Source organism: Salminus brasiliensis, chromosome 23 (genome assembly GCF_030463535.1).
Source record: "Salminus brasiliensis chromosome 23, fSalBra1.hap2, whole genome shotgun sequence".
Lineage (NCBI taxonomy): Eukaryota > Metazoa > Chordata > Actinopteri > Characiformes > Bryconidae > Salminus > Salminus brasiliensis.
Window position 1 is genome coordinate 3,443,763 of NC_132900.1, and position 22,374 is coordinate 3,466,136.

At 41.8% G+C, this 22,374-nt stretch overlaps 1 protein-coding gene across 2 annotated transcripts; it reads right to left on the minus strand.

The window, feature by feature from the left end:
* Positions 1-48: 48 nt before the first annotated feature.
* Positions 49-17,874, minus strand: gnb4a (guanine nucleotide binding protein (G protein), beta polypeptide 4a). 2 transcript variants are annotated; one of them, XM_072668410.1, is made up of 10 exons: positions 17,718-17,874; positions 14,056-14,154; positions 12,569-12,607; positions 11,728-11,834; positions 11,075-11,138; positions 10,244-10,406; positions 10,016-10,082; positions 9,458-9,659; positions 8,848-9,064; positions 49-8,362 (listed from the first exon to the last, which is right to left on the minus strand). In XM_072668410.1, the coding sequence occupies exons 2-10, from the start codon at positions 14,110-14,112 to the stop codon at positions 8,256-8,258; spliced, it is 1,023 nt and encodes a 340-aa protein (XP_072524511.1). In that variant the 5' UTR covers positions 14,113-14,154; positions 17,718-17,874; the 3' UTR covers positions 49-8,255. The 2 variants fall into 2 exon arrangements, with proteins under 2 accessions (XP_072524511.1, XP_072524512.1); XM_072668411.1 differs by lacking the exon at positions 17,718-17,874 and adding an exon at positions 14,742-14,892.
* Between the last annotated feature and the right edge of the window lie 4,500 nt (positions 17,875-22,374).

The following is a 22,374-nucleotide window of genomic DNA, read 5'->3' on the forward strand; positions in this document are numbered from 1 at the left end:
ACCTCTCCACAACGAAGAACACCAGTCCGACACACCAGTCCGACACCATTCTTTGATGAAAAGCATTTATTGGTTATGAGAACAAACAGCAACAAGTGTCACTCAGCCACTGTACAAATACAAATAAAAATCTGGTGTTTAGAAAAAAAGATTCATCATCATCATCGTTTCCGGACAAACATAAAATAGTACAAATCTGCTTCTGATGACAAAAAAAAAGGTAATCAACACAAATAAGCAACAAAATACAGGAAGGTTTTTTTTATCTTCATCGTCTCACAGTCTGTGATTAGGAAGGGGAAAGTGTCGGAGAGAGGAGCGGATCTCTAAATACACAAATATCAAATCATTAAAAAATCCTCAGCTAAAACAGTGAAGGGTTCTGTCGTACATCAGATCATTATGGACCGTATGGACACTCGAGGGAGAGTGGAGTAACAGTACAGTGATGGTAACGGGCCGGTTGTGTAGTGCAGAGACACTGAAGACGCCGTCCTTCCCTTCTAAATGTACGTCGGCCTTCTGCTGGCACCTATGAGCTGCTAGACCTATGAGCGGTGTGTGTTCTGGTTTGGTGGTATTAGTTATTAGGTATTAGGTATAAAACAGGCCTGGTTTAGGGGGATTCTCCAGTTCTGGGTCCAGTTTTACAAAAGCATTCCTTAGAAAAAATGTTTTTTAGAAGTATCTTAAGATAAACGGCAAGAAGTTCAGAATTCTTAAAAAAAAAAAAATCTAAACTATTCTCTTGGCCCATAAACAGGCCAACAGGGTTTAAAGGGTTAATGCTTCCATTCCCCACCTCCACATTTGATACCGAATCATTTACCACAGTTACTGAATCACTTACTGCAGTTACTGATTTACATATACTGAATGCTGAATCATTTACCACAGTTACTGAATCACTTACTGCAGTTACTGATTTATGTATAGTGGACACTGAATCATTTAAAACTGATACTGAATCATTTACCACAGATACTGAATTAGTCAAAGCATTTAAGGAATCATTTACTGCAGTTATTGATTTATGTATAGCAGAGTCTGAATCATTTTCCACAAATACTGAATCAAAACATTTACTGAATCATTTACTGCAACTATTGATTTATGTATAGTGGACGGTGAATCATTTTCCACAAATACTGAATCATTTTCCACAAATACTGATTCTAAGCATTTACTGAATCATTTACTGTAGTTAAAGATTCATGTATAGTGGATACTGAATTATTTACAGCAGATACTGAACCATTCACCACAAATACTGAATCAGTCAAAGCATTTACTGAATAACTTACTGCAGTTAATGATTTATGTATAGTGGAAACTGAGTCAATTATAGTAGATGCGGATTTATTTACCACAGATTTATTTATAGCAGATACTGAATCAGTCACAGTAGTTACTGAATCATTGATAGCAGAAACTGAATCAGGAACAGTAATTTACTGCAGTTACTGAATCATTAGTAGGTTGGGTGATCATAAGGTTAAGAATATATTTAAGAACAGGTTTAAGAATACCAGCAGAAAAACTTTTCTCCCAGGTATGAAGTTGAACCCTGTCCCAACTAACTGAACTGTTAATTGCCAGGTTTGAGGATGTGTTCATTTACAGGGTGCTTCAACTGGTTCTTTCAACCACAAAAGAATCATATTTTTAACAGAGATGAAAAGAACCTCTTTTTAAAGGTTCTTCATACTTGCACTTGAACACTTCTATAGCAGTGGTTTCCAACTCCAGTCCTGGAGAACCTCTAGCGGTCCCAACGTCCTTCACATTTTTGGTTTTCAGCTACAAAACATGACCATCAACTCAGAAGGGGAGCAGGGGGTCCTCCAGGACCAAGGTTAGGACCACTGGTTAAAGAACCATTTGAGGAACCTTCATGTCATGGTTTGAAGCGATTAAAATAACACTCAGTAAAGTATGGGGTCATGTTCTGGTCATCTTTTAAATCAAAATAATATTTTCAGGCCTATTTTCTAATGTAATAAAAGTATGAATAATAATTAGTGTACAGTATTATTGTCTGTTTTCTTGTAAACAGTTGGAACCTCTGGTCACATTTCAGTCTTTAATCGTACCAAAATAAACAAACCCAATTAGAATAATGTGAGATTTAATGATGCTCGGAATCGTCCACAAATAATCACGATATAATCAAGCTCACAGACCTAAACCAAGCAAAGGAAAACACCACCATGCGAAACTAGCTGTGCAAGAGCCCAGTAAGATGATTCCGGAGATGCAGTGCACTTGGGGCCACGGTAGCAACGCTGCAAGGCTGCAAAGCTGTGAAGTGTGTTACCTCACATGCACTTTCAGTTTTATCTAACGAGGGAGGGGGTGTTTGTTCTCACCACGGCGGGTCTGATCTAAGATTCTGTCATGATGAAACTGCAGGCTGGGTTACGAGCAGTGTTTGCATCGTGCTTGGCCCCATTCGTCAACTTCGGCTGGTGAGCTTAAGGGGAGGTTGGTAGTCACCAGGGCTAAACGAAAGGCTCCTAGCGGCCTTTACAAAGCAGAAATCAGGCCAGTCAGGGTTAACGTTTGATCTGTTTTTGAGGAGCAAACAATGTTTTGGACTTAAAGACCTTCAGCTTTGACTGTTAATTTTTGTTTGTTTGTTTACTTACTTTAATCATGAAGTTGAATGATTGTTGCTTTGGAAAACAATTAAGTTCTCATTAAAATTCAGATTTTATTCAAAAACTAGAAAATTAAGCTGCTTTTAAATCTTCAACATTAAACAATTTGCAGTTAATGAAAATTACATACTTCTTGTGAACCCGCTTAGAAATCGATCTCTAGATGTTTCTCTAGAAGGTTTTTTTTTTATGAGTAATTACATGATTACATAATTACCCAAGCGATTAAATACTTAATGGTATAATTCCACAATAAATAATAAAAAAAAAGTATTTCTGTAAAAAAAAAAAGTTATTTATTTACTTAAACGTTTTCCTTTTTTTAATGTTTGTGTAATTACAGAACTTCATAATTACACATTTAATTTTAATTTAACATTTTGCGTCAGCGAATGAGTCTGAACTTCTAAACTTTGTTTATTCAAATTAAATTTAAACAAATTAAATGTATAATCTGCACGTTAGTGCGTGATAGTTTTGCCCAGCTGGACTTTTGACTGAGCGGTGCTTTGGTACTGCTGCGGACACCCGCGACCTCTTAGGCTGAAACAGCAGAAACATACAGGTTGATTCACACATTCATATTCAGTTTTTTTGCCAGATGGTGTTCTTTCCTTTTAAAGCCGTCTTGGTTCGTATTTTTCCACTTTCAAACACTTCCCACAATTTGTTGTTCAGTTAAGCCCACTTTTACCTCATTTTTTTGTCTTTTTAATTGCGCAACAAATCAGAATAAGTCAAAGCTAACGACAGCCGAATCTCTACAACTGCAGCTTCACTCGCACAACACGAACAACCAGACAGGAGGCACTTATTATCCAAGTGCACGAAGCGTTGCATCATTCGGAGGACGGTTTCACCTCCACCACAGTTCCCCCTGCAGAGGCTTTAGAGGAAGTGAGGAATTTTCTGAATGCAGCTCCGGCCTAAGAAACACTGCTCAGGTTTAAATTCTTGGGATTTCTAATCTTTCACAGTCGCCCTCGTTCAGCGCTTCCTTGTTTACACTGGTTTGGGTACAGTCCACCGTTTAACTCCACTGGTTAAAGAAGCCGATCTGTGATTTTCTGAAAGAGGAAGCCGAGGTGGTTTAGTTTGTCCGATAGTCTTTAGGCCAAAGCGGCCTTGCAGGAACACTGTTGAACCTTATCCATAGGATAAGCCCCAGGCAGCTAGCCAAAGTATCCATAGGATAGTCATTAGCTTGCTCCTTCTTCGAATTAGCAGATTGGGAATGAGGCCTAATTTAGATCGCGGTTGTGAACAGCGTTTTACACCAGCCTGCACAAGTCAAATTTTGCATGCATGTATTTTTTCCGACATTACACTAAAAAAAAATGACGTAGTAATACCTCCACACAGCAGGAGAAACCGGGGAAATGGATAAACGACAGCTATGTGACATGTTGACGAATTGGAAGGACGGCCAGTCTCATCTTGGACGGCTTTTACTCCATACTTAACGGTCCAGCAAATATTGAGGAAAGTCATTCAGTGTGAAAGGCAGGCAGAAAGGCAGGGCTCAACTGAAGTACAGTAAAAATGGGGAAAGGTTTACATATTTATAAACAAAATTTTAAAAAAGGCAAAATTTCAGATTAGAGAATACCTCCACTCAGACAATTCAGCATTAAAAACAATCAAATAATAAAAAATATTATTCCAAGTTCTGCCATCTCAGAAAATGAAAACCGCTGAAGCTCAAGTGTGCAGTAAAGCATTCACAGATGGGGAGAGGAGGGGGAGAAGACGGCGAGGAAATCATGTTAAGACAGTTTTAATAAATTCATAACAACAGCCTTCATTACTCTAGTTCATTCATATCAACTGGAACAAACTGGCACAAGGTGATTACTGACTTTCAAGTGAACGATGACCGATAAGGCTTGCGCTCTTCTCACGTTAGCACAGGAAGCAGTCGTTCCTGTTGCCGTTGTATAACACTCACGTCTCACATTTGTGGAAAAGTACACACAGTGAAGCTTGTGGTCACGTTTATATATCAAAAAAATAAAAAAAATAAAAAAATAAAAAAACCACAAACACAATGATCGTTTAAGACTTTCGTTTCATCCTTCAGAGCGGCGCCACCTTCAGAAACATCTAGCTTCCATCATGTGCTGTTAAAGGAATACTCCAGCATTTTTCCAACACACTCACCACCTGGCATGTACATCAACTTTCAATGGAAGTCAATGTGAACGCATTTATTAGAAGGGGTGTCCACAAACATTTGGACATAGTGTATATATGTTGTGGTTATATGCTCACATTTACGGTGTGGAAAATGTTATATACACACAAAAGTTCTTACATAAATGGATCTATTTAGCAGAGAGAGAAAAAAAAAATACCTTTCAATGGAAGTCAATGTAAAAAATTTTATTCCAAGTCATTTTGGAGGATTTCTATTGGTCCATTTGTCATGAAATTAAGCACAATGCAAAAAGGGAAACACTGCAAAAAAATTAGAAGGTTTTTGCATGACTGAAACTAAATTATATAACCCTCATCATCGCTGTCGCGAACTTGCATCTCCACATGGCAACTTTACAGGAGATGTGGAGGGGAGGGGGCTCCTTAACTTTCAATGGAAGCCAATAAAAAAAGATTTCTATTCATCCATGCATCTTAAAATTTGCACATAATGTAAAGAACTTTCAGATTCACAACGTTTGTGACCCTATATTTATCCATTAGCTTCTATCATATGCAGACTAGGCGTGAACTGTGGAAATCTGGGTAGATCTGCTCATATAGTGGGAAATGCTTTCTTGGAATGCTTTACAGGTGGGATTTAAATCAAGCTCAGTTCAGACTCCACCCTAAATATCAGCGGGTCTCCATGCTTTTGAAAAATGCATGTCTGGGGGTCGATAATGAGCGTGCAGAGGCGGGGCTTAGCGAGGAGCGAGCATGGGGGTAGAAGGCAGCCGATCGGAGGCTGCCATTGCAACCAGTGGGAACGTTAACATTCAGCTTGGGTTCAACATCAACTAAAGCGGAGTTAAAGACGCAGCTGAGCTGAATTTCCAACCACTAGGGGGCGCACAAGTCAGGTCTGGAACAGCAAAGGGTAGATCATCAGCATTAGGAGTTATTGTTGGACAAACCACTTGTTTTATCCAATTACTATATTTAGTTTTTCTTAAAAAGGAAGTATGAATAGTTTACTTGCACTGAACGGTCAGTAAACACTGATTCGAGTATTTCTGGAGGACGCTGGTCATTCTTCTCATTTATAAAATATTAGAAAATGCTGGAATACTCCTTTAAAAGGTGTGTATGTGTAGGAATAAAGTAAAGTACAGTGCACACTGCCCAAGTTAAGGCAGCAGTGAGCAAGGCCTCTTGCTGTGTAGCACATCCCGCTGGTTAGTATGGATGAGGTCAGTCTGCCATAAGCGTAAACTGTGACCAGTGTATTTCAAACTGGACCAGAGCAGAGTGATAGATACAGATAGCACCTCCACACACAGCTCCTTCACCCAACATGACAAAAAAAAAAAAAAAAAAGGCAGAAACCGAGGCGTTGAGGCTTCTAGGAGATCCTGCTAAGTATCCTTTAGGTTGGTTGTCCAGCCAGTTTGGTCAAAACAATACTGTGTGTCGGCCTCAAGAACATGGATATGGACTACACCCGACTGGCACAACGGCAGCTACTACCGAGGCTGCTTTTGACAGAGCAGGAGACACCATGGCTGACTATTAATGCCCTAAATGAACGCAAGTCTGGGTCACTGGAATAGGACAGACAGACAAACAGACTGCTCGAGTGGAGCAGTGTCGCCAGTGCGCCGTACACAACCCTCAGGTCCCGAGTGCTCAAACTAAACTACGAGGGGGTTCACAAAGCAGGATTTCTCAATATACAATAGGAATGGGCCAACATTTAGCTCATTGGACAAGCTTGGCTTAAAAGGATGGCCTTAAAGGAATACTCAAGCATTTCGTCAACCGTCTAATAACTTGATTGACTCAACACACTTACAATGGAAGGCAATGGGAAGAGGTTTCAGGAGCTGCCCTTATTAGTGTGTTTCAAGCTCTATATGTTCTTCTACCAAATACAGGGGAGTCAGTTACATTCTACATATGAAGGAGACAGACCTGAAGGACAGCATTCATAAGGCGATATTGACACCTACCTAAGCTTTTCCTAAGGAATGACACATTTAGAAAGGCTTATTGCACAAAGCATCAGTGTCATAAAGGCAGCTCGTCACATTTAAGGCAGTTTCTCCTCAGAATGTGCTACAACGGCTTATGCATTTTGGAATAAGGCTTTATATAGACACAACATACTATGCAAAATCTTAGGCACGTGTGAGAATTCAAATGTAAAGCTGCTTATCTGGGCAGTAAGTGTTTATCTGCTCAGTAAAACACCAACAACACTCCTACAGAAAGTGGTGGTGGTTCTCAATCACTGTGTTCATCATTAGAACATCTCCAAAGTATCATTTGGAGTTCTCCTCAGATCAACACCTGGTTTGGTGATAAATCAGGTGAGCTGCTGCTGCTGCTGCTGCTGCTGCTGCAGTTGAACACATCCTCCACGCTGTGCTGGCTGGACTGGGGGGCGTCCAGGAGAAACCTGGAGGAACCAAGTTTCGTTCTTCAGCCTAGCTCACCGACAAGATCTCACTACTTTCTTTCTTTAGAATGAGAAGCTCTTGTTTTACTGGATTTACGTTCACCTGCATCTGGAGTTTTTACGGGCAACTTAACTTCTTGCGGATATGAACGCTTTTTACATAATGTGCTCAGGGGTCTAAAACTTTTGCACAGTATTGTAGGTTTATAAAACCCATTTATGCATGAAGTGTAGCCTCGAACACTCGAACACCACCAAATTAACAAGGTTAAAAAAGAAATGCTGGAGTATTCCAGTTATCTGACCACCCGAGAAATCCTGCTTTGACAAATACCCACCTAAACATCACTGTGGCGAGTCGAACGTGGTCCCCACACAACCAGTGAAGGTCGACCTGAGCACCTACATGGGACAGTGTGTCAGTTTATTCGCGGACAAACCCAAAACTGTTGGCAGTGCCCTGGTGTTGTGCAGCAAAACTACACTGATTGCAGGAATTTAAAAAAAAAAAAAAAAAAAAAAAAAAAAAAAGGGGGGGGAAAGAAAAGAAAAATCCTTAATTGAGGAAAGGGACCACGATAAGGACGACCGACACACCCACCACGAGAATCCACACATCAACATCCAAACACTGTCAGAAGTGCATACATTTCACATACAAGCACATAGAATAGCAAATATCGTATATACACAACACAGTCTATCCCCCATGTTCTTTAGGTTATGAGGCCGTATAGACAGACAGATTGATGGATAGACAGATAGATAGAAACAGAAAGAGAGAGAAAGAAAGAGGGTCCTCATAGTTGGGCCTCGTCCTTTGCAGCTGACTCGAGGCAGGTGGAAGGAGGAGGCTCTAGTAAGAGAAGATGAAGAAAACCAGGTCACCTGGAAAAGGGAGGGGAAGGGGGGAGGGGTTCCTCGGTGGCAGCAGGACGCTACAGTGACTCTGATTGGACAGAGTGGGCCGTCACTCTCCGGAGTCCCATCCAATCAGGTCAGTTCCATATCCTGAGGAAGCTGTCCCACGAGCCAGTGGCCACGGCCATGCCATCGTTGGTCACGCCTAAACAGCTGACCCTGTTGTCGTGCCCAGCCAAGACACCTGGAAGGAAAACGGAGCAAATGTATAAAAGAATACCACAATTTGGACTAAACAACCTTTATTAAATGTAATTAAATGTAATTATACTAGAAAGTAAAGAAATTGCTTCCAAGTGGACATTCAGATATTCTTGACCCCTAGACTGGTCACTCAGTTATTCATCTTCAGACTTTTTTTCAGTAACTTAATTACTCTATTTTTGCCCAGTGCAAATATTCATTAGATGTTCCTTTCAACAGTAAATCTCCAATCAGAATGCTGCATAGTCCAGGATGTGGCTAAACCCCTCTATAGGAAACGGACCATGCAAGTTTAATGGGTTAAAGCAGTGTTTCTCAACTCTGGTCCTGGGGGCACCTAATAACAGGGGGTGCCGGGGGTGTTTTAAAGCAGGGGGGGGCCAACTAAACAGTTAAGAATGGACCAGGGTTGAGAAACACTGGGTTAAAGGATCCAAATCCAAGCGCAGAACGAGCAGCACAGACCTGCTCGTTCTCCCTTCAAGGTGTCCCACACGTTGCAGTTGAAGTCGTCGTAGCCGGCCAGCAGTAGGCGGCCGCTCTTGGAGAAGGCCACAGAGGTGATTCCGCAGATGATGTTGTCGTGGGAGTACATCATTAGTTCCTGGTCAGCACGCAGGTCAAACAAACGGCATGTGGCGTCATCTGATCCGGTTGTGAACGCGTTTCCGTTGGGGAAGAACTGGTGGTGTAGATGGATAGAAAAGGTCAAAAAGTAAGTAAGTTACAAGCAGTGGGTAAGATGGTCTCAACCCTTAGTCATGGTATCGTGGAAATTGTGCGTTTACAGTTCTGACTGAGGGATAGGAAAAATAAAAGAAAATAACTACAGCCCACTTATGAGTGACTTATCAGTTAAAACCAAATCTGTTAGTCACAACCTCTTCTATTAGTCTGTAGCCAGTATTTGTAACCACCCACATCAACCGCTTCATTTTGTTAAGAATTTTGAATAACCGACCCTCCATGAACTGTAAAAGAGACATGCCAATTAATCTAATAAATTGATAAATTAAATTGAGTCCCAGACAAATAAGCAAATAAATAAATGTGAGCCTCTGTATAATGCACTCACACAGACAGCGTTGATGTCAGAGACGTGTCCGGTGAAGGACTGTCTGCACATGCCGTCTCGAATGTCCCACAGTTTGGAGGTGGCGTCGCAAGCCCCTGACACAAAGGTCCTGGAGTCCGGGCTGAGGGACAGGCTCATCACGTCCCCACTGTGGCCTGTGAAGATGGTGGCCTGCTGGCCCGTCTCTATGTCCCAGAGGGCACTGAGGAACACAGACATGAAAACCTGTGAGCAGCGAAAAAGGTGACCAGTTCCCTGTAGCCTCGTCTGCCACGGTCGCTCCTAGACATTACAGCGCACAGTGCTTGGACCCCGCTGATTGCCGCACTATGCGCACCAAGTTCTCAAAGCAGTAAATGGAAGCTTGTCTTCCTGGTTGCTAATAAAGGATGATTTACAGATGTAAACATGTGTTTTGCCAAAATTTCAAAAGTGAAAACTGCTAGTCAAATAATTATAATTTAACAGATACGTTCTAATAGGAGTGCCGTTAACGGAGATGCAAAGGTTTACAGCAGGCTGATCAGTCAGAAATGCCACGCAGGATTCTTCACTCACCATGTGGTGTCTCCGGAGCTGGTGACTATCTGGCTATCATCCAAGAAACGACAGCATGACAAATAACCTTATTGAAAGAAAAAAAGACATCAGGATGATGCATTTCAGCGACTACAGGCCAGTGTTCCCTCACCGTTTCACTCATCTGTGCAAACATCAAGAAAGGTGGCCAAGCATTCATCAGCAATAGCCTTAGTGTTGTGTGTGGGTGTGCGCGTGTGCATTTACCTGTGTGTCCGGGCAGTTCTCTGGTGACCCTGACGTTGCCCTCGCGGGTTTTAAGGCTGTAGATAGAGCAGATGTTATCCAGGCCTCCACAGGCCACGTAGTTCCCAGAAGGAGCATAGGCACAGGTCATCACCCAGGACGAGCGCAAAGGAATGGCGTGGATCTGAAGACACGACAGAAAGCAAGAAAATCAGCACCATGTTTCTGTGGGATGATCTGAATAAACAGATATCTAAACCCCTATGCATTTACATTAAAGCAACATTAGGTAGCATTCTTCAAACTCACAGCAGTGATGCTTCACTGATCTGTAATGGGGTGAACAGCGTCTATCGTTGCTACTCAGTGCTTGGGATGCTGCTAACTGCTCTATGCATCATCAAGACAATGCTCCTGAGAAATTACTCTACCGCCTCAGTCCACATGCTCCTTTTTGTACTTTTAGTGACTGTTCTGTATCCCGCAGCTTGTCCAGAAAGGCATGTGTAAAGTGTGTTCTTTAGGAGTGTCAATTCAACTTCCTGACTACAGGGGGAGGACATGCGCAAGAAATACCAATTCTCCATAACGCTGCTTTAATGTAGAATTTGGAGGATAGGGAAATATAACTACTAAATAACCCTACTAAATAAACTACTGCATGGCCAACTCCTTACACTACCAGACTTTGTGGAGTCCAACAGGGCTCCATTTTAGGGCCTATGAAAATAAACAAATAATAAAGATAAATAAATAAATTTAAAGGGTTTAAGAGGTTACTGCACATGGGCAGAGATGGGCATTCAGACTCCCCCGGGACTCTTAAGAGTAATGGACAGTCTCTATACTCACCTTGTTCGTTGTGTAACTGTCCCAAATGATGAGTTTGCCATCTTGTGAGGCACTGACTAGTAGCCTACATGTTTGAAAAGCATAGAAAAATCAAAAATCAGAGCGTTTCCCTGTCCCGGTCCCACTGTAACTAAAACGCTTTAATAATTTTAAGCAAGTAAAACACCAGACAGACATACACCTAACCAAATGCTAATGTAACAGCAGCGGCCACTGAGCAGAACGCATGTTTAGATGACATTTAAAAAAAGTTCCCCTCCCACTGACACAAGCCGGCTATGAACGGGGATTCATTCAGTCCATCAATTGCTAGTCCCGCACTCTTTGAGCATGAGCAGAGATGAAGGAAGGGATGCAGGGAGAGCAAAGGAAGGCAAATTGAGAGAAAGGGTGATGTTGGAGAGAGCTGATGAGGTGGGGGACACAGAGAGAGGGGGGAGGAGGGAGAGGGGGGAAAAAAGGAGACGGGGAGCAGGAGGCAGCCGGCATAATCTCAGGACACCATTGAGTTGTGAGCGGGCTGCTGTATTATTCATGGAGTGTACACTGACAGACCTGCAGGGTTTCTCTGAGAGAACCCACCCATCCTCCCACTCCCCACCGAACCTTCCGTTCATGCCACCAGCTCTCGCCCCCTTTCCTTCTCCACTGACCTGGAATCTGTAGCCCAGTGCATGGCGTAGATTTTGGCTAAATGGCCTCGGAGGGTCCGCCTCGTCCGCATCTGGATCCTCCCGACAGAATCCAGCCCAGCTGTGATCTACCCAGATGAGAAGAAAGGAGTTAAAGAAAAGGAGTCATCATAAATAACCGCCCGTCATGAATGGTACGCAAGAGGGCGGCTGAATAACATGGGCGGAGAGGTGATGTTGAAATTTCCGGAAGTACTGAAAATGTACTGCTGATTTTGACCAACTTTGGAGATAAAAACCAAAACATGTAACATCAGGTAATAAAAAAAATCAATACAGTCTGAAAATACAGACAATGGTATAAAAGTGGTCACCTGATGCAAGCAACCAGAGCTTAAAAGCAGAATGAACAGAATTTATACTAGAAATTCTTACATAAAAAAATAAATAAATAAAATTACTGCCATTATTTTCATACAAGAACATCAAATGTAACAAATACTGAAATCAGCCAAATGCATCCAAATTAGGGGGGATGGCTAAAATAATAATAAATAAATAAATAAATAAATAAAAATTCAAATGATAAAATTCACCAAACCAGCAAGGCATGAGATGATGTTTAAATTTTGATGGAGACCATGGCATGCAGGAGGGTGTTTAATATTTCAGTGCACTTAAGAGCATGTTGGGCATGTAGGTTAGCTGCAGTGTTGCATGTCTGCTGTGGGCTCGCAGCTCAGACGAGCGGGAATCTCCACGGGCCGAACGCATGACAAGATGGGTTATGGTCAACATGGCCTAAAAATAAAAAATAAATAAAAAAAATTTAAAAAAAATAATAAAAGGCAGCTTCTCTTACCTGGGACAAACTGGAGTCACTGCAGGCTTTTCTGGCATCCTGCAATAAACAGACAGTCAGATCAGACAGAGACAGACGGCGAGACAGACAGATGTAAAGGATAAAAGGGGCCAGTATTCACAGTTCACACCCAACACCTAGTTTATCTAAACAGTCCTTCAGGTACTGGAAGTTCATCAGGTGAGCTGCTGGTGGAACTCAACAAATCCACACAGTGGCTGGAGAAGAATCACAGAGGGAGCCAAACGTGTTCTTATGACCAAACACTGTATTTACGTCTATATACAAACAGCGTATTTTGACCATTTATGTCAAATATGAAAGATTATATAAGATCGGCCATAACATTAGTACCTATCAGTGCCTAATATTGAGTAAGGCCCCTTCATTCCAAATCTGACCATTTGAGGCCTGGACTCCACAAGACCTCTGAAGGTGTCCGGTTTTATCTGGCACCAAGACATTAGCAGCAGATCCAAGTCCTGCAAGTCCTGAGGTGGGGCATGTTTGGTAGGTACTGACCACTGCTTAGCAGAAAAGCCACACAAGACCTGCCTGAGGTGTTGGAGATGTTCTGATCCAGTCAGCTAGAACATCATCGTCCAGCTCAGATCGGTGTATATCGTTATGATAAGTCGTCTTGCCCATTTTAGTTCCCGAATAATAAAACAACGCAACAACCTGAGGGTGAGGTCCATCCAATTGAAATACACATAATCTATACATCTGATATATCTGAAGGGTATTTGGCTTAAAGGAACACTCCAGCATCTATGGAGCCTGATCTCCAGGATAGGTAGATTGCTTGCTTTGACTGGCATCGATTATGAGAATTGTATAATGTACTAGATCTTGGGAGTCCCACAGGGCTCTATTTTGAGGCCAATAAACTTGACATAACAGTAGTTTGAGCTTACATACGGCTTCTAAGGGCTTAAGTAACTTTAGTGAAATACCTTTGAAATACCTGCTAGATCAACTATATGGACAAAAGTATTGGGACACCTGCTCACTCGTGGTTTCTTCTGAAATCAAGGGTATTTAATAAATAGACTTTTATCCTGCTTTTGTTGGAATAACTGCCTCTACTGTCCAGGTAAGAAGGCTTTCTACTAGATTCGGAAGTACTGCTGTGAGGATTTGAATGATCATCCCAAAAGTACTGGATGGAGGGCCATCATTCCAAAAAACACAGTTTCACTGCCCCGCAGCTCAATGCTTTATACCTCTCTAGCCCACGCCTGGCATTAGAAAGGCCTATTCTACTGGCAGTACTTCACTACATGGACTAGACAGGCTCTTGGGTGTGTGCATCTGCATGGGTGTCAGCAACAGTGGCTGAACGCATTCATTAGAAGGAGTGTCCACAAATATTTGGACACTGTGTTTCTGGGTCGGATGGCGATGGAGTTTGTTTTAAATGGGGGGAGGGGGGGTAGAAAGAGGGTTCAGTCAAAGATGTAGAATACTAGTATAGATGGTCTCACTCTGATCTGATTGCGGAGCTGCTCGGCCTCCTGCCGCAACTGCTCCAGTTCACTCATGGTCCTCTGCTGAGGGCTTCACTCCTCTTCCCCTGAAATAACCTGCAAGGACACAAACCAACAGTAGAAAATTCAGAGATCAGTGAAAAACATTAGACACCCCGTGACCCTACATGAACTTAATATAACAGAATTAGCTACAGATGGGGTGGATATCTACAGATTACAGATACTCGTGGTGTATCCCTTTAAAATTGATGCTGTGCAAACACTCTATGAAGCATTTTCGGCAGCAGACAATCCACACGCGCACACACACACACACACACACACACACACACACACACACACACACACACACACACACACAAACACACACACACACACACACACACACACACACACACACACCAGAGCAGTGCCAAGCCAGCCCGGCCTCTATGCTCTTTTGTTCAAGCGTGGGGCAGCACTGCTTGGCACCGCCTCACAGAAGCAGTTCAAACCTTCCAAAAATGCACCAGTGCAACTTCTCAGACTGCACCCACCCAATGACACTGCTTGCTATGCTCATATGAGGATACCTTAACAGGCATATGGTAGCATCTTCATGCTTGTGGAACGCTGGACAATCACACGGATCATTAAAAAAAATAATAAATAAATAAAAAGTCATAACCAATAACACAAACCTACTGATCCACACGACCATGCCATGCATCAGATTACAGCACGGGTACGACCTCTCGCCCTGCCACTGTCCTGGCAGTGACGCCGGGCAGCAGAGCTATTGCGATACTGGAATTTCCAACTTCCAACTTGCAAAAGTATCAATAAACTACATCATACTTTAACGGCACAGGAAGGGCAGGAGAGGATCTCCAATAATTGGTACATATTGAGTTTTTAAAAAATTATAATCAAAAGTGTGTGTGTGATAATTGAAAGTGACCGAATTAAAGTCCAGGTTAGCATTAGAAACCTGTACACCGTGTCAAATACTTTTTTATAATATTCAGAACTAATAAATCACATCAATTTCGTCACAAAAATACTGGGTGGTACTGACCAAATACCACAGTACTTACCCAACATACTCAGACGCAGCACAGTCAGACAATATTTAAGCCTGAATTACTTATAATTTAGTCAGAAACTCAATTTTCCTTAAGAGTTGCTTCTCTAAACACTTTTACAAACAATTGTATTTTGATTTGCAAATAATTTCCTATATCTGCGGATGTTGATACAATTATTTATAAAATATCAACACAGGAACTAAATGGATTAACCTGGATTCAAACTGCAAATCAGACAAGTCTAAGCAACTCTCCAGCAGTGCTGATGTTTTTTATAACAATTATTTGCCAACCTCATCATGCATCCCTCTTTGGGAACCCCGGTCATTAAACTTTTTATGTTTTCACAGATTTTAAACTATTCAGTCCAACAATGCAACATTAACCAGGTTCACATCATTTAACTAAGCTACTTAGTATGGTATTAGTTTTATAGTTTGATAGTTTTGGCCTAGGTGGGAAATCAGGTCTTCAATGGGGAGGTCAGTGGTGTTTCCTACTACCCTACTCACACTGCAGTTAAGCACCAGGTCCTGGATACATTTATATATTTTTAAAAAAGGCATAAAAAAGGGTTTAAAAACATACAAGTCACTGTATTAAATGTATTCAGTATTAAAAAGCCTACAGTTCCCTTGATTTAAGAATGTTTGCAAAATTTTATAATTTTATAAAATAATCTGCTAACTTGTTTCTATAATAAATAACTGCCCACACCTTAATAACTTTTCAATTTAAATAGGCATTCATCAAAAAAAAAGAATATTGCCAACTTAAATTATTCCTTTAAATAAAATATTTTAAAATATCCCTCAACTTAAAATGTTCCCTAGATGTAATCGTTGTACTTATCAACTTAATAAATCGTTCATTCAATACAATAAATCTTTTCTTTTGAATAAAAAAAAAAAACTTAATAAATCGTTCCCTACAATAAAAACTTCCAATTTAATAAATCATTCCCTCAATTCCATTTAATAAATCATTCCGGCAAATACTCTCAATTTATATAGAAATAATTTAAATAATTCCTAAAAATTCTCAACTTTCAACCTTTTTTTCATTCCTACAATAAAAACTTCCAATTTAATAAAACATTCCCGCAAATACTCTCAATTTAATAAATCATTCCCTACAATAAATACTTCCAATTTAATAAATAATTCCCTCAATTTAATGAGTCATTCCCTCAATTCCATTTAAGAAATCGTTCCCGCAAATACTCTCAATTTAATAAATCAATCTTACAAATATTCTCAACTTAATAAATCATTCCCTACAATAAAAACTTCCAATTTAATAAATCATTCCCTCAATTTCACTTAATAAATAATTCCTAAAAATTCCCTCAACATATTAAATCATTCCCTAGATTTACCAGCTCTACTTCTCAGTTTAATGACTCCTTCCCTCCATCCTTTCCTTAATATCATCATCATCATCATCATCATCACTTTAGACTCTCTAAAAAACCCACATCAGAGCTAAAACAGCGAAACCACAACCAACACAACCCCTCAGCACTGAGAGCAGGGCATGCTCTCCCGGCCAGCCTCTGGTCACCTGTTAGCTGCCCAGCGCGGGGGATTCCCCCAGCAGACAGCCTGCAGCCCAGCCACCGGGGAGCGGCGGCGGCAGCAGCGTCTGCCCTGTGCCGCAGCTGCAGCGCGAGTTTCTAAGGAACCACAGGCTGCAATGTCTCAAAAACAGGAAGAGAGCTGCTCCCAGCCCTCGCAAAGCTTTTTATGAGGGGGGGAAGTAAAGTTCACACCAAGAGGGATCTCATTTACTCCTGATCTTAAGCGGTGTGAGCTGGTTTAGCAGCGGTGCTGTAGAATAAACACACTGTTAAAATAAACAATAAACAACAACAACAACAACAACAACAGCAGCAGCAAAGGCGGGGGTGTCGTAGCTAGTAAATCCACCTCGAATAAACCAGTAAAGAGCCGGATTAAAGAAATAAAGGGCAGAATGACCAGCCTGGGCTTTAAGGATTGGGGATAAAGTGCATTTAATCCGGCAGTAAAGTAGATATCTAAACACAGACCCTCCTAATCTGATATATCTGCAAATCCCAGCGTGATAATCCCACATTTAACCAAGTCAACAGCTATTAGCTAAGTTCATAACGGTGACAGAGGGATAAAGGACGGCTTATAAGCCTGTTATGGACACATACAGTCAACTACTTAGATTAATTAACTTATTAAAAATGCTTAAAATTAAATATTGAGCAGATTTAGGTAGCTAGTGCTAGCTAACACTAGCTATCTTCCATTATAGCTACCAATGTAGTTAGCTAGCTAGTTAGCTAACTAGCTACTAGCCGGCCAGCTAACCTAGCGACGCGTAAAACCACATGTTGCGCACCCAGAAAACGCCACAAACCCCCGGATATGAGCGGAATTGTTATTATAAGGGTATAAACATAATATTTACGCAAAAAGGAAGTAAGAAACGTAAAGAAATATGATATATAATCGTATAAGCAACTCTCCCCCTAGCTAGCTAGCTAGCCAGCTGTGCTAAGCTAACAGCTAACCGCTAACCGCTAAAGGCTTGAAGGGAGCTAGATAGCTAACCTACCTTACTGTGACAGCGCTGGAGAGCCGAGGACAACACAAAAAAACTCCGTTCAGGCTCCTGTAATCATGCTAAGTTTAAAAGGACTATTTTTTCATGTTTGTCTCCTTTTTAAATCCCTAAAAACTGATTTCTCAGGCGCCCAAATTGACGAGATTTCTAACCAAATTCACACACTGCGATTACCACACCCATACCGATATTGAGAGCATGGCAACAATTGGGCGGATGGGGGAGTCCGGGATGTCCACAGTGGTGTTTTTTTAACGTAATCGCTGTTAAAACGCTTTAATGTGTACCAGTATTTAATAAAAGGTAGATATATTACACTTAAGTTCACTTTGCTCCTCAAAGCGATGCGTTTTGTAGCTAAACCGTACGATTCGCGATGGTCGTCCCTACCCTTTTGAGGAATGGTATGGTCCGCCAGCTTCCTCAATTATCAAAATGACTGAACTGAGCTCGATGCGTTTGGATGAAGAGTCACACAGCAGAAGTGTGGCAGAAAAAGAGGAATCGTATAGCATGCAAGGTGTTATTCAGGGGTAAAGAGTGAGTTGGGAAGTTTGAGAAGCTGTATAGTGGATTTATTGGGGTGTAAAAGTCCAAAAAAAAGCCTTAAACTTTATACTACTAAGGCCAGGGTGAGCCTGTAGACTGTAGTGTGATCAGTGGGGACTCCTCAATGTTTGGGATGGAAAAGAAAAGGGGGCAGCTTCAGATTTCTTGTGTCATGTCCTAGTGCATCACCGCAGAACAGTATGACAGTTACAGTAGTGCTTTTGTAGTGGGGTTTGTGTGGGTTTTAAGTGGACCCCTGAACTGGTTCCCAACCTCCTTTTCAAAGCCACATCCCTTGGGTTGGGTGCCCTATGTGACCTATGTGACATGCTTTCAGTTTCAGCAGCACCCACTCTTCTCTTGGTTGGGTTTAGTTTACACTTAAGCTAAAATTAAACCACATTAATCGAAATTAAACAATATGACGTCCACTGTAAAAGTACTAAACAAATCATTAACACATCTGCCATAATAAAAAAAAACACCGCCCAGCAGCCCAGATCCATCAAAGCACATTCTCATCAAAGTATATTAATACCAAGAAACCGCCTTCAGACCAGCAGCAGAAATAAAGCAGAAAACACCTGTCAATCTTACCCAAAAGATGCTCCTCTATGTGCAGGACCCCAAACTTAGCAGGTGATGGAGCTGTAGTAGCAAAGTGTCCCTCCCACCAGAGCGTGTTTTCCAGTGTGGGTCTGAGGACTGTCACACTGGAGGACTTGGTTAGCTGTCAGCACGTCTACGGCAGGCTGCTGTTAGCCTAGGTGGTGGGGTGGGGGGGCTGCAAGGGCTTAAAGGGACAGAGCCACAGTAAAAGGACACTGTGTCAAGCTATTAATGCGTTTCGTCGTCATTTTCCACATTTTATCAATGAAGAAGACTAATTAAGAGCAATTAAAAATATATAGGTGGTTTAATAAGGCCTCTAGAAGCTGTTTTGCCATAGTTTTAGGATGGAGCTTGGGACTAAAACATGTGTGCTAAAATCCATCCATGGAGTTCTGAAACAAAATAGTCCCCAAACTTTTTATTTTTCAGATTTGACCCTTTTTTGACCATCATCAACATTACATATGACCCTGGGATTTCTACAGGTTCCCTGGTGAGTTTAGATAGTATATAAAGTGGCTATGTTTGTGTTGTAGTCGTGGCGTGACAGATAACACCACTACCTGCCACTGAGCTACCACAAGATGTGGGAGACTGGGGTTCGATTCCCAGTCGGGGTGACTATGCTGCGCTACATCAATAAGAGTCCTTGGGCAAGACTCCTAACACTACATTGGCCCACCTCTGTAATATGAGTAACCTTGTAAGTCGCTCTGGATAAGAGCATCAGCTAAATGCTGTAAATGTAAATGTAAATGGCGCCCCCTGGTTTCGTTCACCAGCACTGCATGTTTCTCCACGACAACAAAAAACAACAATTTCGCACCAAAGACAGTAGATTCACCTACATATGGAATATTAGTTTCAGCCAAAAGCCATTATAGTAAAATAACAAAATCTGATTGGCTGCTTATTATATACATACACTCCTTATAACTGCAGTGTTAGTGGGCGGGGCTAAACTGCTGTAGGCTGAATGGGTGGAGATATGTAAACTTTTTGATTGCTGTGACCTCGCAAACAACAAGCAATTCAAAACAAAAGCTTAAAATCAGATGTTGGAACATTGCTGTGGGGACCCGATTGCATTCTGCCACACTAGAGCATCAGGTGCTGCGATCAGGTGCTGATGTTGGATGATTGGTTCTCCCACTCTAACTCGTTCTAAAGGTAGTGGGTAGAGCCTCATCAATTCAGAGAATGCAGTTCAACCCTGGAGGGTCTTATACCCCTTAATACCCCTTTACCTGACGCTTAGCATTGGGCACAGTGAGATCTGAAGCTTGGTTCTTTAGTTCTGTAGTGGAGCTATAAGGCTAATGTAGCTAACAAATGATGGATGTGTATATTGTTCAAAATCCTTATGGCTAAATCCACTGACATGGGCTGTCTGGATACTTTTGGGCTTATAATGTATAAACATCATGAAGACTTATAATGTATAAACATCATGAAGACTTGTTCATGTTGATTGGAATGACATATTAGACATATTAGATACATATTAGATCAAACACGACAAACTGTCTCAAGGCCAAAAGCCGACGCCACCAACCAGGAGCAAAATCCGGCGACCCCAGAAGACTCTACGAGAACTATGGAGAATCCAGTTACATAAGAAGTGTCCAGAGTTCCTGTGTATCTGAGGCTGGTAAGGATAAACCACGAAACATGACCCAGCTGAGACACCTAACTCACATCCTCCCCAGTTCCCCAAAACCCTCCAAAAATCCATACGCTAATTTAAGCCCTTCTCCACTTCAACCGTATGGCTTTCCTTTCAGAGGTGCAGTCGTCTACAGTTACAACTGAGGTCAAATAGAGCAAGAAAAGAGTGCCCGCACTTGGATAGCCCAGGTTTAGGCCCAGTGGTAGTCTCCAGGAAAGGCTACATGAGGTTAAACTTTGGGATACGAGCTCCGAGCGGCTCGGCGGTCTAATGCGCTGGATTCCCGAGCCATGCCGCTTTGCCATCAGCAGCCAGAGTCTGAGTGAGCACAATTGGCCGTGCTCTTTTTGGGTGGGTAGGTGGCGCTTTTTGTACCCCTCATCACTCTTAAGCGATTTTCACTCTGAAGAGATGTCTGTTAGCTGGTGCGGTGGAGCTGGGGACCCGACGGGTCGGCTGCTTGCCCCGTTGGCTATATTGTAATAGCGCTGCATTTGAAGGTCTGGGATTGTTACGGCCAGATGACCGGGTCAGAACATCTCCAAATCGGCAAGTCACGTGTGGTGGCTCTCAGGCCTACCAACAGTGGTCCAAAGAGGGAAAAAACACAGAACTGTGAATACATGGTGCAGCGCCCCCTGCTGTATATCAGGCGTAGCTGTGTAGCTGTAGACCAGTCGAAGTGCCCATGCTAACCCCTGTTCACGGTCTAAAACACCTACAAAGAACACGCAAGCATCATAACTAGACCTTGGAGTGATGGAAGAAGGTGACCTGTTCAGAATGATTGTCTTTTACATCACATGGACGGTTAGGTATGTGTTCACTGTGTACCTGTGGGAGGCGCTGGCACAAGCAGCACGATCCGAGGTGACGCCTCCTTGCAACTTATAGGGCCTTGCAAGAGAGCAGGAACCATATGGAAGATGTCTGAGATAGTAAACAATGAATATATTGTTTATATATTTCTTATATATTATATTTTATTTATATTTTTTATTTCTTATATATAATATAAATAATATGAAGTAAACTTGTTTCCATTTATAATGTGCTTTTTTTATACAGATCAGTCACCCATAAGACCTATCATGATTGCCCGATGCAAGGAGAAAGCCGTGAAAAGAAAGGAAGGGCGAAGCATTACTCATCATCTGCCAAACATGGCGGAGGCACTGTTCTGCCGTTGTCATCTAGGGCTGCCAATGGAACTGGGCCACATGTGTTTATTGAAGATGTGACTGCTGATAGAAGTAGCAGGATGTACTGTAAAGTCCATAGCGCTCTACTTTCTGCTCAGATCCAGCCAAATGCTGCCAGACTGATTGGACAGTGCTTCACTGTACGGATGGATAATTACCCAAAACATACAGCAAAGGCTCTTAAGGCAAACAGATGTAATGTTCTTAAATGTCCGAGTCAGTTAAGAGGCAGAAAGGCCCACAAACGAGCAGCAACTGGAGGCGACTGCTGTAAAGACCTGGCTAAACATCTTACGGGAGGAAGCTCAGCGTTTGGTGATCTAGAAAGAATTCATCTAAATATTTAAAAAGATCCCTAATTTTTTCTAACCATGTTGGTTTGTCCAATTACTTTTTGCTGTGATTCTTACCATGTTAATTCAGTATTATTGTCAAACTTCTTTAATGAAAGCTGAACGTCTGAACTTGCTCTAATTTAAAAAAAACAAGTAAAACTGCAAAAACTGTGTCACTGTCCAAATACTTATGGACCCAAATGTATATTAACAGCCTTATTGGCATTGCAGACGACAGTAACTAAAAGATAACATGATGTAAAGCATGAAAACACACACAC